General features: G+C 37.1%; 1 protein-coding gene across 2 annotated transcripts; it reads left to right on the top strand.

The window, feature by feature from the left end:
* The first annotated feature begins 292 nt into the window (after positions 1–292).
* mapre2 (microtubule-associated protein, RP/EB family, member 2) lies at positions 293–16,673 on the top strand. Of its 2 annotated transcripts, none has more exons than XM_077245231.1 (7): positions 293–364; positions 8,638–8,765; positions 12,547–12,692; positions 13,218–13,434; positions 13,547–13,692; positions 15,071–15,229; positions 16,045–16,260. In XM_077245231.1, exons 2-7 carry the CDS (start codon positions 8,645–8,647, stop codon positions 16,117–16,119), a joined length of 864 nt encoding a protein of 287 aa, XP_077101346.1. In that variant the 5' UTR covers positions 293–364; positions 8,638–8,644; the 3' UTR covers positions 16,120–16,260. The 2 variants fall into 2 exon arrangements, with proteins under 2 accessions (XP_077101346.1, XP_077101345.1); XM_077245230.1 differs by lacking the exon at positions 293–364 and adding an exon at positions 6,003–6,254 and having other exon boundaries at positions 16,045–16,673.
* The last annotated feature ends 359 nt before the right edge of the window (positions 16,674–17,032 follow it).

Below are 17,032 nucleotides of genomic sequence, written 5' to 3'. Positions count from 1 at the left end.
TATCTATCACCCAAACATGTTTCCCGTCGTGATAAATTAACGCATCACTCATTTCCCTTGATGCATAAACACATCAGGAAATCACCATTCCATATTCAACGAGCAGCGCACTGCATTCCTATTGGCCGAGAAAGACAACATCCGTTGCTTCCGTCAACCAATCATCTGAACGAAGGGAGGAGCCATTGAGAAAAACAACGGTTATTTTATCTATCAACCAATCAGCGGGATGTCGAAGGGCCATCCGCCAATTAGCGGCGTCGGGTGGATAGGTGTTTGTGATGCTGGTTCACTGAGGCGCTGGAGGGTGGGGTGCGATCCTGAAGCGCAGCTGGTTTGGTCGGATTTACTGTTGAGTGCACGGGTGAGTCGAGCTTATATCAGGCGCTGTCTTTAAACTAATTAATGTGATTTCGTTTTGAAGAGGTTTGGTTTTGCAATGGCTGGACTGAGCCTATGGGAAACCACAGATTCATGTTTAATTTTGTCATTAAGTTCAAAGATGATGCAGGCAGAGTAACGTTAGCTTGTTAGCGTAGCAGCAGCTGTTCTTTACTTTGAACTGCATTGATGATGGTCTCAACTTTGACCCTAAACTGTCACGTTATGTTTTATGATGGCGTGGTTAATAAATGCTTAATATTACATCTGACACAAATTTGTACTGTTTTATTATTTTTTTGTCCCTTTTGTAATTAACATGAAGTTGTTAATTTGCTAAGCACACTTCCTGTTCTTAGAGAAATATGTTTAGGATGCAAGGTGCAACTTCTACATCAATGTTAGACAATTAGTCCACATGTTGAACAAATTTGCACGAAGAAATAAATTAATAAATGGTCGGCAAAGCCATGTTTTGCCTTGAGGGAGGGGGAAGCAAACAAAAGACAATTGATCAGTCTGGTGTAATTAAAAATGCAGTAATCTGCAACACCAGGAGCTTAAAGACTGCATGTTTAACATTTTACTGCTTCTTTAGAAACGTTTACCTGACCCACAGTCGGGTTCAAAAGTCTGAGATCATTAGTTTGCATTTTCCCATTGCTAATTATATTATCAGCAGGTGAAATTCATTTAAAAATGCATATGAATTTCAGAATGTTTTAGTATTTATTTTGGGCATGACAGCAGCACTGGAGCTGTCATGATCTCTAGCATGATTTCAGCTCTTCTAAAGTGCAAATAAATCTTCATTGGAAGAAACAATTCTGTCTGTACTAAGAGTCACATGATCAATGTCACTAATTTACTTTGACATTGTTTTCATTTGGTTAATAACCTACAGTAGTGGAGAATGGGAAATGGAGAATACTTCTGGTACATTTTACATCATAACTTTTCTTTGCCTTAAATTCCTGCTTATTTTCAGTTTTAAATGGGGAAAAAGTAGGGATGCATGGATATGCAAATTTTGGTCGATAACGATAATTCTTTGTATTTGAAAGTCGATAACTGATATATTGGCTGATGAATCTAAATCCAAAAACAAGTCTCACCATTAAAGACATGTCCCAAGCAGACAATTAAAATCTTCTCATTATAATTTATTGTAGCCTATATGACAGCACATTGCACTTAACTGTATTTTACTTTTTTTAAGTGATTACAAACATATTTCAAGCAATTAAAAACTATCATGGTGAACAGAGCGCATCTGAAGTGTCTCAGCGGAAGAAGATATAAAAAAAATCATTATATATCGGCTTTTATATATCGGCCAAATTTTCTTATCGGGCCGATAACGATAACATTAAAAATAAATATCAGTCGATACTAATGTATCGTGCATCCCTAAAAAAAAAGAAATAAAAATCAAGAAAGTTTTCACTGTGGTCTGACTCTTGGACCCCTCTGTATATACACTTACAGTATTGTTATTATTATTAATAACAGTATTATTATATAAAATCTATATCCATATTATATCCATATTATACCCAGTATCAGCCACTGAATACTCAACCAGTAGTGCAGTAATATACATCTAATCTTTTGTAATGTTCTTAAAGGGATAGTTCACCTGAAAATGAAAATTGTCATCATTTACTCACCCTCCTATCGTTCCAAACCTGTAAGACGTTCATTCATCTTCGAAACACAAATGAAGATCTTTTTGAGGAAATCTGAGCGCTTTCTGTCCCTCCATTGACAGCTACACAACTACTACTTTGACGCTTCAAAAAGTTCATAGAGATTGTAAAACTAATCCATATGAATTGAGCAGTTTAGTCCAAATTTTCTGAAGAGACTCGATCGCTTTATATGATGAACAGATTGAACTTAGGCTTTTATTCACATATAAACATTCATCAACGCACACATCAGTTGTGTTAAACAGAAGCTCATGTTCGCATGACGTGCGAGAACCAATGAGGTTCATTCTCGTGTTACGCATCACGTTTGAGCTTCTGCAAGAGGTTTGTTCTCGTTTGTTAGGCAGGTTCGGTTTAGCTTGTTTATGTTTGCTGACTAATGTTTATATGTGAATAAGGGTGTACTCACACTAGCCAGTTTGAACCGTGCCCGAGTGCGTTTGACCACCAAAGCGCGGTTCGTTTGACTAGTGTGAGTGCTCCGAACCGTGCCCGGGCACGGCTCGATTAGCCGGCCCTGGCCCGCTTGGAAGAGGTGGGCCAGAGCACGGTTCAGTTGGACTCGGGCGCTGTTCGCATGCAGTGTGAGCGCTAACCGTTCTGGAGCACGGAACAGGACGCGTGATGTACGGGAACTGTAGTCCGTAATCAAAGCTGCAAAGTCCTTGCTGCACTTCAGCTGGTACCTTGCAAACCTCCTCATACGAGCAGCACGATTACGTGAAAATTTCCGCGCCACTAAGGCGACACATCTGTTTAACAACAGGCAGTGAGAGGGCTGTGGACCAAACGACACAAAATTATCCACAAAGAAAACAGAGCGATGGACTCCATTGTGTTCAGAGAGCGCCGCTCTTCTTGTTTATCCCGAAACTGTCGCACCATAATGACGTAAGCGTGCTCCGGCACGAATGCTGAAACCCTATGTGAGTGCAGGCCAGAGGGGGAGTGGGGAGGGGGGACAATCGTACTCGGGCCCGGTTCATGGCAACTGGCCTAGTGTGAGTACACCCTAAAAGCCTTATGTATTGTTCATCATATAAAGCGATCGAGAAATTTGGACTAAACCGCTCAATTCATATGGATTAGTTTTATCTTTATGAATAGTTTGAAGCGTCAAAGTGGTAGTTGCGTAGCTGTCAATGGAGGGACAGAAAGCGCCCAGATTTCATCAAAAAGATCTTCATTTGTGTTCTGAAAATGAACGATAGTCTTACAGGTTTGGAACAACATGAGGGTGAGTAAATGATGACAGATTTTTCATTTTTGGGTGAACTAACCCTTTAAAATGTATGGCATAATTCTCCTCCAGCAATTTATTTATGACCAGATTTATGGTGGTAGAGATATGGCCCACATTACCCTCAATCAACCAACTTTTACTATCAATTTGGATATGTAATTCTTTGTAGCTATTAACTAGTTTTAAAAATATTTATTGATGCATGTTTATTGTCCTGGCTCAGTGTTTTTTTGCTTCCTACAACTTGCATATGTTTGTTCATCTGAATCCTATGCTAAATATCAACATATGTTTTCCGAAAAAGATGCCATCTTGGTTTTTTTATCACATAGATGTTATGTAAAGATTACACTGTAAATGTACTCTAGGTGTGATAATTTTCTGTAGACAAACTGTAGTGTATTGTTGGTTTACTGCTTATATGAAGCCGTGTTGAAGAATGAGAAATACCCTCACTAATGTTTTTCCACTTGTAGTGTCACTTTGTTTAAAAGTATGAGAACTTTCATCAGAGCGACTAGACCTTTGCTCGTGGGTAGATTTATCTATCTGTTTTGACTCTAAAACACATAGATTTGATTGATTGGAGAGATTACAGTGTAAAGATGTCATACTATATACATTAACAAGAGCCATATCTAAACATTGTGTTATGTGTATGTATATAATAAATAAAATCACAGCGCTCGTTGCAATGCAGAGAAGAATAATGAGCCATTGGCCTGTCTCACACACATACACACACATAAATATATATATATATATATATATATATATATATATATATTAGGGCTGTCAGTTAAACGCGTTATTAACGGCGTTAACGCAAACCCATTTTAACGGCGTTAATTTTTTTATCGCGCGATTAATGGTCTTTTTGGCCTAGCAAACTTTGTAGTTTTTTTTCACATGCTTTTGCAATAGGACGCGGCTTGGACGTTTTGAAAGCGCAAGCGGATCTAGCTAGACCGGAAACAAAACAACAGGCACGCCGCACACACTTGTTTGGGCTTGCGAGCCGGATGCGCGAGCGCGAATCTCTCTGCTCGCGCGTGGAATATAATGTGCCGAGCACGAATCTCTCTGCTCGAGTCGCGCGGTCTCAGATACACGCTGCTCTTGTTAGAATTTTCTCTGGGCTCGCTCAGACAATATGTGCCTGCACTTAAAACGTGTTCAGTGCAATCGCGAATCTCTCCTCTTCCCCAGCTAACAATTTTAGGTTATAAGAACGTTTTCATAACGTTCCCATTAAGTTATAAAAACGTTATTTCTGAATGTTATAGGAACGTTCAAAACGTCCAGTTTTGAGTGGATGACGAGCGCGAGACACCGAAATGGATGCCAATAAGATTCTGAATGGAACGTTTACTTTTAAAAAGTTGCCAAATGGTTCCATTGACGAGACCAAAGTGATCTGTGTGTTTTGTCGTTGTGAACTGAGCTATCATCATCGCAGCACGTCCAGTCTGAAATACCACTTGATGATGGCCAAACACACACACACACACACACACACACACACACACAGCTGATGCGAATTCTCCGCCCCCTCGTCAATATCAGGACCTCGTCAGTATTTCTTTCACCCTTTTATTGATGGACAGTGTTACATTGTGTGAGAGATTATTTGCTCCAAGTAAGAATGTTTTAGTGTGAAATTGAACACAATATATGCCAATGTTGTTTTCAATAAAAAACATTTGCACAAAGCAAGCCGATCCACTTTTCCATGTTGATAAGAGCATTAAAATGAGAAAAAATAATGGGACAAAAAGAAATCAAGAGACATTTAAAATAGATAAAAATGTGCGATTAAATGCGATTAATCGCGAGTTAACTATGACATTAATGCGATTAATCGCGATTAAATATTTTAATCGTTTGACTGCACTAATATATATATATATATATATATATATATATATATATATATATATATCAGTCAAATTTTGAAAGAAGTCTCTTCTGCTCACCAAGGCTGCATTTATTTGATCAGCAATACTGTAAAAACTGTAATATATTGTTAAATAGTATAACAATTTGAAATGCCTTTTTTATATGAATATATTTTAAAATGTAATTTATTTCTATGATCTAAAGCTGAATTTTCAGCATCATTACTTCATGATTACAGTCTTCACATTACAGTCTTCAATGTCACATGATCCTTCAGAAATCATTCAAATTTGCTGATATGCTGCTCAAGAAACATTTTATTTTTTCAAATGAATGTCATCATTTATTATTCCCAGACTTTACTTGTGTGTAAAGAGCAGGCCAATCTAAATTAAGCAGGAAAGATAAACAGTTTAGTCATATATTGCAATATCTGTGCCAACCCATAACATGTTTACGCTTGCATGAAATGTGAACTAATATGGGAAAAAATGCACGTCACAATAAAAAGTCTGGACAAATTTGATGCCAAGATGCAGGCCTGTCTTTAGAAGACACCTAGGAGTTTTTCCCTAGGTCCTATGAGGAGCGATGACCTCTACGGTATATTCATAAATATAATACATCATATATAATTCATAATTATGTATTTAGGAAGAGGCGAAATGAATCCCAACAACCTGGCTCAAATGTGAAGTACCCCTCCCAAAGTCACATGACTGTAGTTCCGTGAATCACCTGTGAAGTCGCTGTTGAGCTGAGAGACACACATCCATATTACACACACACACACAAACACACACAGGATTTACACTGAGAACATTAAGCAGGCAGACGGCAGGGAACATCCCCGACGTCCCTTTCCTAGTCCGTTCGAGTATTTCACAGAGCCAAATGCCCGGTCCGACCCAAGCTCTGTCCCCCAATGGAGAGAACAACAACGACATCATTCCGGATAACAACGGCACCAACATCATTCCCTACAGAAAGAACACAGTGCGCGGAGAGCGCGCCTACAGGTACACCACTGCCATTGCCATCCGCCGGCCGCTTTACAAAGAAACCCCGCTTTAAACGAGCTACTATCAGTGCATTCAGCCGAAAATATCAAGATCATTCGTTTAAATCCATGCATTTCCAATGCACTCGCTCTGGGAACCCCAAACTCCCATCATGGCTGCGTTATATCTACCGTTATTGGCGGGGCTTTTCCTGAGCCAGCTATGGCGTTTTCCCGATGGTGCAATCATCAAGAAACCATGTTAAAAGCTTTTTATGGAATGCGTTCGTGCTTTGAGGGTTTCCCCGAAACATTATGCATATGTTTTCGGATGTATGTTTGTTGGGATGTAGGCGGACAGGGTGCTTTCCCGGGTTTTGACAGTGCATGGCCTGTATGTTCACGAAGCAGTCAGCCATTGCGTAATGTAATTCATTTCATCCCAACCCCTAAATGTGTTCAGATTGTCGGTTGTGTCGTGCATATTGTGCCTGATACTAGGTAATATTTCGTGCATGAGTAAAACAAATGATTGCATGCGTTTTACGGGACTATAAACATGTTTTGGGTTGATGGCTTTTGTTGACAGGGATTTTTCCCTCCCCCTTCATTCCAACATCTCTCTAAACTGTTTATCTTCCCTGCTAAATTTAGATGAATCTGCTCTTTAAGCACAAAAGCACTTATGTCTGGAAATGCAATGTGCTTTTAAGCTCATTAAAGCCAGGAGAAATTAATATGGAGGTCGATTTGTCATCCTGGAGAGTTTTAAAAGAAATCCTGAAAAAGGGATGTGGGTTTTCTTGAGGGATTCGGTCCATTATTCATATGATGATGCACTAGGAGTTCAAGGGAAATGGGATTAATTTGGATATTTCTGAATTGGTTCGAAATTGGCTTGATTAAGTTGTTTGAATTAGGTTACTTTATTACATAGAAGTTGAGATGATCTTTGATATGTTCTTATGCTTAATTGTGACATTTTATAACTGGATGTGGACAGGGCTAATTTGTTATAGCCTATATATTATTATTTTTATTTTTTTTAGAAAGTTAAACAGTGGGACATATCTTAAATAATTTTATGATAGCAAAAATAATTGCCACAAGCATTGAAAATCAATCAGATTATAATGGACATGGTCCTGAAATATAATGAATCCCTAGTACAAGTTGATTGCTTATTAATAATCATTTAAAAACTAGGCCCTATGTGTATGATAAAGTTGCCTAAATTAAAACATTGAAACATCGATATTACTTTGACTAGACTGATTTAAGAGTTTAGTTTGCTTTTATTTCTTTTTAGACAAAATAGTTCAGATTTTTAGTACCGGTCATAAATAGGTTATCAGCCATAACATGAAATTAATTATCAACTTATATCATGTTCAAGTTGGCAAGAATTTTAATATTGGTGCGTCCCTACTTTGTTTTATTCACCCAATCAAATTGCTTTGTGCTAAACTGAGAAATGTTTCAATCATTACATCATCAGCTTTTCAAGGACACAAGTTTCAGTACAGGACACAAAACAAGTATAATGTATAGGCTGTCTGCTTTAACATCAGAAACTGTTCTGAGAAGGACAATTACTGTATTTGTGCATACATTAGAAAAGTACTTTATTGAATGTTTTTCCTTAGATTTTTTTTAGAGTTTTTCGTGGGATAGTTAAAATTGGTGAGCTCATAATTGTGTATGAGAACAAACAACGCTCAAAAGCTTCTATTTAGCATTGTGGATTGCTCTGTCTGTAGCCGTTATCATGATATTTATTTGCTGATTTCCTAGTTGACATTAGGATCTTGTTACACAGTGTTTACAGGCAAAACTTGCATTGCTAGATGGCAGGAAAAGTTCAGTAAAGAGAATGAATTCAGTAACATGTAAATCATGGGCTTTTTGTCTCAGTTTATTTTCTAAGTATTAGAAATATTCCAAACACTTAGAAACGCGTTGCAGTTGCACAGTTTCATATTTTTAGTCACAAAGCATTATATATTGAGCAGACTAAAGGCCCGTTCACACCAAGGACGCTAACTGTAACAATAACAATAAAGCTGTGCTTCTAAAAATTAAACTTCCTTCTAAATGTAAACGAATAACAGAATCCACATCATAACTGTAATGAGAACGGCACAGAGAAACAATATTGTTGGAATCAATTTCAGACCCATTTTTTTCCAGCTGATGAACGATAAAAACATTGACAGCCAATCAGAAATCCACCTGACTTTAAAGACCTCAAGCATTTAAAGCGGCGGACGACAAAACATGAGCATTATTGTGGACTCTTCCTCTTCATCGTTCTGATAGTGATGAGCTGTCCTTCATTACATCTGCACATGATTCTGACGGTGGTGGTGATGATGATGATGATGTTGATGTGTCGTCCACAGCTGGGGGATGGCGGTCAACGTGTATTCTACCTCAATCACCCAGGAGACTATGAGCAGGCATGACATCACGGCCTGGGTGAACGATCTGGTCAGTCTAAACTACACTAAAGTGGAGCAGCTGTCATCAGGTATTTGAACCTCCCAACTTAAACTACCACTGACACTCATTAGACACAAAGAGCAATAATCCCAGAGGATTTACACTTACGGCATTTTGCTAGTGCCCGTCTGCGCGGCTGCTACCTTTAAACATTTGTGCAATGCGTTTGTTTGCACAGTAAAGCTGTTGTAAATTCTCAGCTGCTTTAGGTAAAACAGCCATAATTTATAAATCTGGGAATCGAGTAAATCACTTTAAATGCATTAAACGAGAACGTCTTTATTACAGCCATGTAAAGCTTTGCATCGTTTTATAATAGTGTTTGTAGCAAGGTTTTTATAGTTAACTGAACCTAAAACCATAAAAAAATGCATTACTTGAAATAAAATAAAATATAAAAAGTCAAGCAACATTTTTATTTCTAAAATAACTAAAATGAATGAAAACTATTAATATTCAAATTTAATGTCTATATAAAATTAAAATGGAAAATATATAGAAATGATTAAAATAACTATAGTACTATATCAGTGATACTAAAATAACACTGGTTTATTGCATTAAATGTATTGTGTGGAATGTTACATGGTATTATTTAATTTTAAATAATAATTTTTATAATTATTATACATGCAATTTATAATAAATTGTCTAATATTTTTCATGAGACTGCATGGACATTTTTCATACCACAGGACTATTTAAATAGCTAAAAGTTCATCTAAAAAATAAAAGTTCCCTTGTAGATTAATTTTAATCAAAAATATTATTTGTCAACTACTCATTTACTTCTCATCTTTCATGAAGTACTTTTAATCTGAAATGACTACATTACTTTTGATGACGCTATGATTAAGTGTCATTTACATTTATTGAATTAGTTGCTTGGAATTCAATCAGGTGAAATTCTCGATCAGTTCAATCCTTTGTGTGATTTTAGTTTGCCGGAGAAATGGGATTTCAGGAGTTTGATGAACGTTAAAAAAGGAATTATGTTGATGAATGGTAAATATAGCCTAGTAAATATAGGATAGTAAAGCCCAGTAATTACACTAAAAAATACTTTATAAAACAAATGACATTGCACACATAGCATAATTCAGGCCTATATTTGTAAAGTAGTTTATAGTTTTGGGATATATATCTTTTCCAGGTCATTTTGATTTAGGCCCCGTTCACACTGCAGGCAAACGTGGCCCAAATCTGATTTTTTTGGGGTCAAGTGACCAGGTCAGACTTCTTCAGAGGTAGTGTGAACACTCAAATCTAGCCCAGATCTGATTTTTTCAAATCAGATTTAGACCACATACATATGTGGTCCTGAATCAGACCCAGATCTGATTTTTTTCAATGCGGCCGCAGTGTGAACAATCAAGGCGGATTTGATGCGACTTTTACGTCAATCTACGTCGACATTTGTCACAATTATGCGCCGGCGAAGCCCTAGACACAACAGACACAGACAGTAGCCTAACATTAAAAACTTGACTAGATATGGAGAACAGCGATGAAGCGAGTCAATGAGAGTGAGGTGTTATATCTAAGTAGTATATGGGGAGATACTTCAATTCAAGCTAGAAGGACTACCGTAACCGCTCCGTTTTTGAAAAAATTGCACACGAAATGGAAGAACGGGGACACAGGAGAACAGCGTCTCAGTGAAACTATTCACGTCATATTCCCACCACTCCTGGCTTTGTCTACGCATCCACACAGATCTCTGTAGTGAATTTGCAACTATAAACCCGCAAAAGTTTCCATTACACAAACATTATGAAATAAATACGAATATGCTTACTTCCTCCATAACCTCCCGAACTTTAGTGCAACCGAGTGCTGCGTCTGATGTCATTGTTATTGTTCTTTTGCGCATGCCGGTTAGTTTGAAACCTCAAACAGTTCACACTGCAATCAGATATAGGTCACATTTTAAAAGGTAATGTTGTAACGGATTGACCTAATTAATTGGGGTGCCAACCAGGGGTTTCAACCTACTAAATTTCTTTAAAGTCAGTCAACCATACAAAGGATTCAAACATAAAAAAAAGTTGGTACCCTTAATATGTGGATGAAGAATTACTACACAACCAGCAACAGGCTCAATTCATATAGACTGTTATTAGTTTTTTGAGAAATATAATATTCAGTCAGGGGAAAACATTCATGGTTCACAAATGCAAACAAAAACCCTACAAAACCAGAAACCAAAAAATTATTCAATTTTGAAGAAAAATAGCCCAGAAAGTCAAATACTCAATGGGGCTCATTTAACATGACAAAATCTTTCAACACAAACAAATCAGTTCATTCAAAAGTTAAATTCATTCAAATTCAGTTCATTCCTTTTCAACTCATTTAGAGTGCAAACCCCCAGTGTCACAAGTCCACATTAACAGTTCTTGACTGAGTTTTCAATCCAGCTTAGGTGCTGGTACATGCACTTAGACCTTTAAGTCCATTCAGACCAGCACTGAGCAACCAGTCCACTGTGCAGTTCAAAAAGAGCTTTCTCAGCACTTTAAATAATACTTAGAGAGTATCATGGTCAAAAGTCTCAACTGAAAACCCAACATGAAAATATAAGAAAAAAAACAATACTTGTTTGGTTTTTTGCCCAGTCAGTCAGTTGAGGATCTGTCCCAGTCAGTCAGAGAAATGATCTGTCCTCCATTGTCGTTTGGACCATAGGTAGTTTCTCTGAACATCCACCAACTTCCAAAAGATCCATATATCCCAAGGCAAATCAATGAAATGTTCCTTTTACCTCACAGGTTGTTTAGGAGATATGCAGGGATTAACTTCCCACATCTTTCCACTGCACAAGGCATTGCTCAACTGCCATCTTCAAACTCTCTTAAGCCAGGTGCTCCACACAACATGTGACTCAGAACATCATGTGACTCAGAACATCATGTGACTCAGAACATCATGTGACTCAGAACATCATGTGACTCAGAACATATCCGTCACAATGTGAACAGCCAATCAAAAAATCGGATCTGAGCAAAAAATCAGAATTGAGCATTAGGACTTGTGGTGTGAACGGGGCCATACAGACCTAGAAAAGTCATGGAAATTTATGAAATCTTTAAAAATATGATTCAATAATAAATAACAATAAAATATTCTTCTATCTTAATAAATAGTTATTTTCTAGTTAAATAGTTTGCTCTGCTCAAAAATAGGACTAAATGTTTTTTTTAGTCCAGACCAAGCGAACCAAACTACAAGTGTGAACACCCTTTTTAAATGTTTTATGTTTTGAATTTGTAAATGCCAAGGATTGGTATTAGCTCCACCAATTTCTGTAAAATTATTCTAATCTTTATCCAATAATCGTGCAATTGAGTCATTAAAAGTCATCTGTCAAAATTAGTTTGAACGTTGACTAATAATATCAAACTTTGAGAAGTAAGACTTCTATGTTTTAGCATGGCATCACTGGACCTTAATTTAGTTCAGCATAAGCACAGGTCAGGCCAGAGGTATTTAAAGATCTCAGAGACACTGAATATCCTCTGGAACGGGTCCAGGTCTACCTAGACGGGCTGAAGACATTGATTTACATGACGTCGCACTGGCATTTTAAATTACGTCCTTGGGAGTCAAACGTATCCTCCCTTTAAGTGTCCTTGTTTTAGTTCTTCTAAGTGAGCAGATTAAGTTTACTTCAGAGGAAATTCCACTATAAGCTGATCGTGAAACTGAATCTTAATCTGGTTGAAAGTTTTGGAGATGTGAAAAATGCAGAATGAGTTCCACAGATTGTCTTAGCAAACCCAGCGAATCATTTGCGCATGCCGTTACAGGAGCAGCGTACTGTCAGTTCATGGACATGCTGTTTCCCGGCTGTATCAGTCTTAAGAAGGTGAAATTCCAGGCCAAGCTGGAGCATGAATACATCCACAACTTCAAACTCCTGCAGGCCTCCTTCAAGAGGATGAATGTTGACAAGGTGAGATAAACATGAGGGCGTTGCGCTTTCTCTATAGCCGCTGAACGGACCACAGAAGTAGGGTTACGGAAATAAAATCTGATCTAAATCATTTTTTAGCGTGAAAGAAAGTTGTGGTTTTATCAAAGAAAATGCATCCCAGACTGTTTTTTTCCATTTCCAAAAAAACGATGCTTGTTTTAAAAGGCTATAACCACTTATTTGACAAGATTTATTTAAGAGATTTCAACCACACATTGAAGTTTACTTGAGATTTGAAGTTAATATTTCAGTTATTTAACAACTTATTCAAGTGCTCACGGTTCACGTGCAGGTAAACAAATGTTTTCTAAAATGTTTTGTTTTCATGATAAAATAGATTTTCAATTAGTAATTTGTATGGTTTCATTAATTATTAGCACCAATTCCCTGCATTTCCCAGGAGGAAGCCCCAGGGTTCTGCAAACCCTGATTTAACTAAACTATAAATACTGTGTATGTGTTTTTTTCACATTTACAGTCACATCCTGTTCCCCTTCCTCTTAGATTATCCCTGTAGAGAAGCTCGTCAAGGGGCGATTTCAAGACAACCTGGACTTCATTCAGTGGTTCAAGAAGTTCTTCGACGCCAACTACGACGGGAAGGAATACGACCCGGTCCAGGCCAGACAGGGCCAGGATGCCATTCCCCCTCCAGATCCTGGGGAGCAGATCTTCAACCTGCCAAAGAAATCCCTCCATGCCGCCTGTTCTCCCACCGCAGGTCTGTTCGGGCTGCTCTTGATTTATTAACAATCATAATTAATCAACTGGCAAATTGACATCTACTAAATTTTGAGCGTCCTGCATCATGGCATCTGTTAACTTGTGTGCAGGAGCTACTAGATCAACCAGTTCAACCCCTAAATCCTCCACCTCCACCTCCCGACCCTCCTCTGCCAAAAAGATTCCTGTGATGTCATCGACACCCGCTAAGGGAGAGAAGGAGCTGGAAGCCCAAGTAACACAACTAGGCGAACAGGTGGACACCCCTAACCCTATTAACACTATTAAACTCTTTATATAGACTGTTTGAGCAATCAAGAACATAATAGCTACAGGTGCTAAACGAGACCATGAGATGAGATGCTATTTTAGTAGATCAGTTTGGAAGATATTTGTCTAAATGTATTGTTGCATTGATTTTAGCCTCGATACTTGATACACTACTTAGACAGCTTTTTATGCATTTAGTGAGCTAGATTTAGTGAGCTAGATAAGATTTTTGGGCATCAAAGCCTATATTCCTAGACAGCATATAGGGCACCTAGTGTGTTGTTTTCCTTCCTTCATCTTTCTAGATCTTGCGACGACATAGGCATCTTTCTAGATGTTCTTTTCCTTTTTCGACATCAAACTCATCTTTTTAGATCCTCTTACAACATCGTAAGAATCTTTCTAGATCTTACGATATCACAAGCATCTTTTTAGATCTCTTTATGACATCATAGGCATCTTTTAGATCTCTTTATGACATCATAGGCATCTTTTTAGATCTCCTTATGACATCATAGGCATCTTTTTAGATCTCCTTATGACATCAAAGGCATCTTTTTAGATCTCCTTATGACATCATAGGCATCTTTTTAGATCTCCTTATGACATCATAGGCATCTTTTTAGATCTCCTTATGACATCATAGGCATCTTTTAGATCTCCTTATGACATCATAGGCATCTTTTTAGATCTCCTTATGACATCATAGGCATCTTTTTAGATCTCCTTATGACATCAAAGGCATCTTTTTAGATCTCCTTGTGACATCATAGGCATCTTTTTAGATCTTACGTCAGGCATCTTTCTAATGTTCTTTCTTACAACATCATAGGTATCTTTCTAGATGCTCGTATGGTATTATAGGCATCATTCTAAATCTTATGTCATCATATGCATCTTTATAGACATTATCATGACATCATAGGCTTTTTTGTACCTGTGATTGACAAGCTAGTGAACTTTATTCTGACATCATGGGCTGTCTCTGCATTTTTGCCCATCAAATCCTGTATTCCTTGACAGCATGTGCTGTTTTATGCATTGTAAACTTTGTGGAGCTTTTTTGATCATCATAAGCTGTTGACCTATAAAGGATTTTGGGCACCTAGTGAGCTGCCTTGTTAGACATAACTTTTTGAAATCATTTGCATCAAGGCTTTCATTAATAAACAAGTAAAGACTTTTATTGGACCATTATACACATTAATTAAATTCTGAAAAGGTTGCTAGAACAGGAATTAGAAGTGCATCTACTCAGTGAAGAATTATGTTGTTTAGAAGCATGTCTATAAAGCAATAACCAGCTTTTACTGTCCATTTACAGCAGAACCATTCTTAACTCTTGTGTCTCTCCACTGCTGTAGCTCAACACATTAAAGCTAGCACTAGAAGGAGTGGAGAAGGAGCGGGATTTCTACTTCGGGAAGCTGAGAGAGGTGGAGCTGTTGTGTCAGGATCATGGCCAGGACAACGGGCCCTTCGTGGAGAGACTCATGGAAGTGCTGTACTCAGCAGAGGACCAGGTTAGTACTTCCCGTGATTATTTTTTGTCATCAGTACAGTGAGCACACACTTTATTCGTTTGTTTATACATTGTACTTTTCTGCTCATTTTTACTTTTAATAAAACATCACCTTTCATTATTATTAAGCATCACACCTATTTATGTATGGGTGTATTTATTACATTACTTTTTTTGATCTTTGGTCTTTTAATAAAACATCACACCTTTTAATATTATTTTTTTCACTATTTATTGTTGTTTTATTATTATTTAATATTTTATTTTTTTAAGACAACACAACTTTCTTGTATGTATGCATTCATTCATTCATTTATTCATTCATTTTACTTTTTGTTTATCAGTCATATTCCAAACTAATCGAGCATTTTCCCTTGATGTCCACTTATGATTTTGGACGAGGTCAAAAAAGTCATAATTTAGTTTTTCTTTGTTGTTTCTTTTACCCTCTATCTGACGATCAGAATTAAACAGGCTATTTTTCTATAAATGACCTGTTATTGTTAACACACTGCATACTACTACTTTAGTTCAAATTTTAATTCAATACTGAATTGATGTACATCAAATCGGTCATAACTCAATGTACTTCTTATTTGTGACTTCATAAGTATGATTTCTAAGTATGACCCATTTGATCTTGTTTTCTGTGATATGACCCCTTCACATCAACTTCTGTCGCAAATGTAGTGCAGTTTGTCACGATTCATAACACTAAATGAAAGACTGATTTAAGATATGTTGTTAAACTACTATACTAGGACAAATGCCAATATCTCCCTAAATAACTAATAAACTGTGTGTGTGTGTGTGCAGGAGGCCGGCGGAGAGGAACATGAGGCTCCGGCTCAGGAGGAGGACGTTCCTGACGACACACAGGACGAATACTGAACATACATGCACTCAGTCAGAAAACTACTTTGGGTTCACTTTCTCAAACTCATGATGGTTTATTTCTCATTTGCTCTGGTGGTGAAGGAGTGAGACAAATTGGCCAAATATTCAAAGGTGTCTTTTGTCAAATTTTTTTCTTCATTAGCCCTGTTTGATTGCATCATGACTATTATGAACATGTATCTGACAGCAGCTTAAATGGTGAATCTTGTCCGTGTAAAGCCCTTGATAACGACCACTGCGCAGCAACTACATTCGGTTTTTACTTTACCATACTTTTCCATCTCTACACTGATGAAGGAAAATTGATTTCTTAAGCTGTTTGTTTCTAGATGTGACATCAAATCGTGAAATTTTAAAATACTGCAATAAGAGTAGTTTAAAGAGCTACCAATGCCATTTGTGAAATAAAGCCTCCTGTTAGATCCCTTACAAAAGCTGACCATTAGTTACAATGGTAAATTTTGCATTGGAATATAATGCATAATGGCATACTGCATTTCATTTGGAAATGTTGCTCTTTTTTTCACCTTATTATATATATATATATATATATATATATATATATACATTTTTTTTTTTGGCTAAATGTGTCTCAACTTCACAGAGGTGGACTCCAATCACAGTGTTTGATAGGAAGCATTTCATTTGAACTGTGCGATCGGTATTCTGTGTCTAAAAATGTTTTACTTTACATGTACAGTAAAAAAACGGCCTTCATCTGAAGAAAACAATGCATATTGAAGAATTTTTTTAACTGTTGTTCTAAAGCACAGGTTTTAGCGTAAGATTTTCTGAACAGAAAACATTCTCGTGATCTCCTGATACTCGTCCATATTCTCCACAGGTCAACACTTGTCATTTATTATTGTGTACAATGAAAAGGAATGTAAACATATGTACTGTTAAT

The sequence above is a fragment of the Siphateles boraxobius genome, unplaced genomic scaffold (genome assembly GCF_051911475.1).
Source record: "Siphateles boraxobius isolate OS27281-9 unplaced genomic scaffold, OSU_SipBor_1 26, whole genome shotgun sequence".
Lineage (NCBI taxonomy): Eukaryota > Metazoa > Chordata > Actinopteri > Cypriniformes > Leuciscidae > Siphateles > Siphateles boraxobius.
This window is presented reverse-complemented; position numbering and strand designations above follow the sequence as displayed.

Coding starts and splice junctions, on each gene's coding strand:
- mapre2 (XM_077245230.1), top strand. CDS start 6,130: ATGCCCGGTCCGACCCAAGCTCTGTCCCCCAATGGAGAGAACAACAAC. Junction 8,766..12,546: donor AGTGGAGCAGCTGTCATCAG/GTATTTGAACCT, acceptor ATGCCGTTACAG/GAGCAGCGTACTGTCAGTTC. Junction 15,230..16,044: donor TGTACTCAGCAGAGGACCAG/GTTAGTACTTCC, acceptor GTGTGTGTGCAG/GAGGCCGGCGGAGAGGAACA.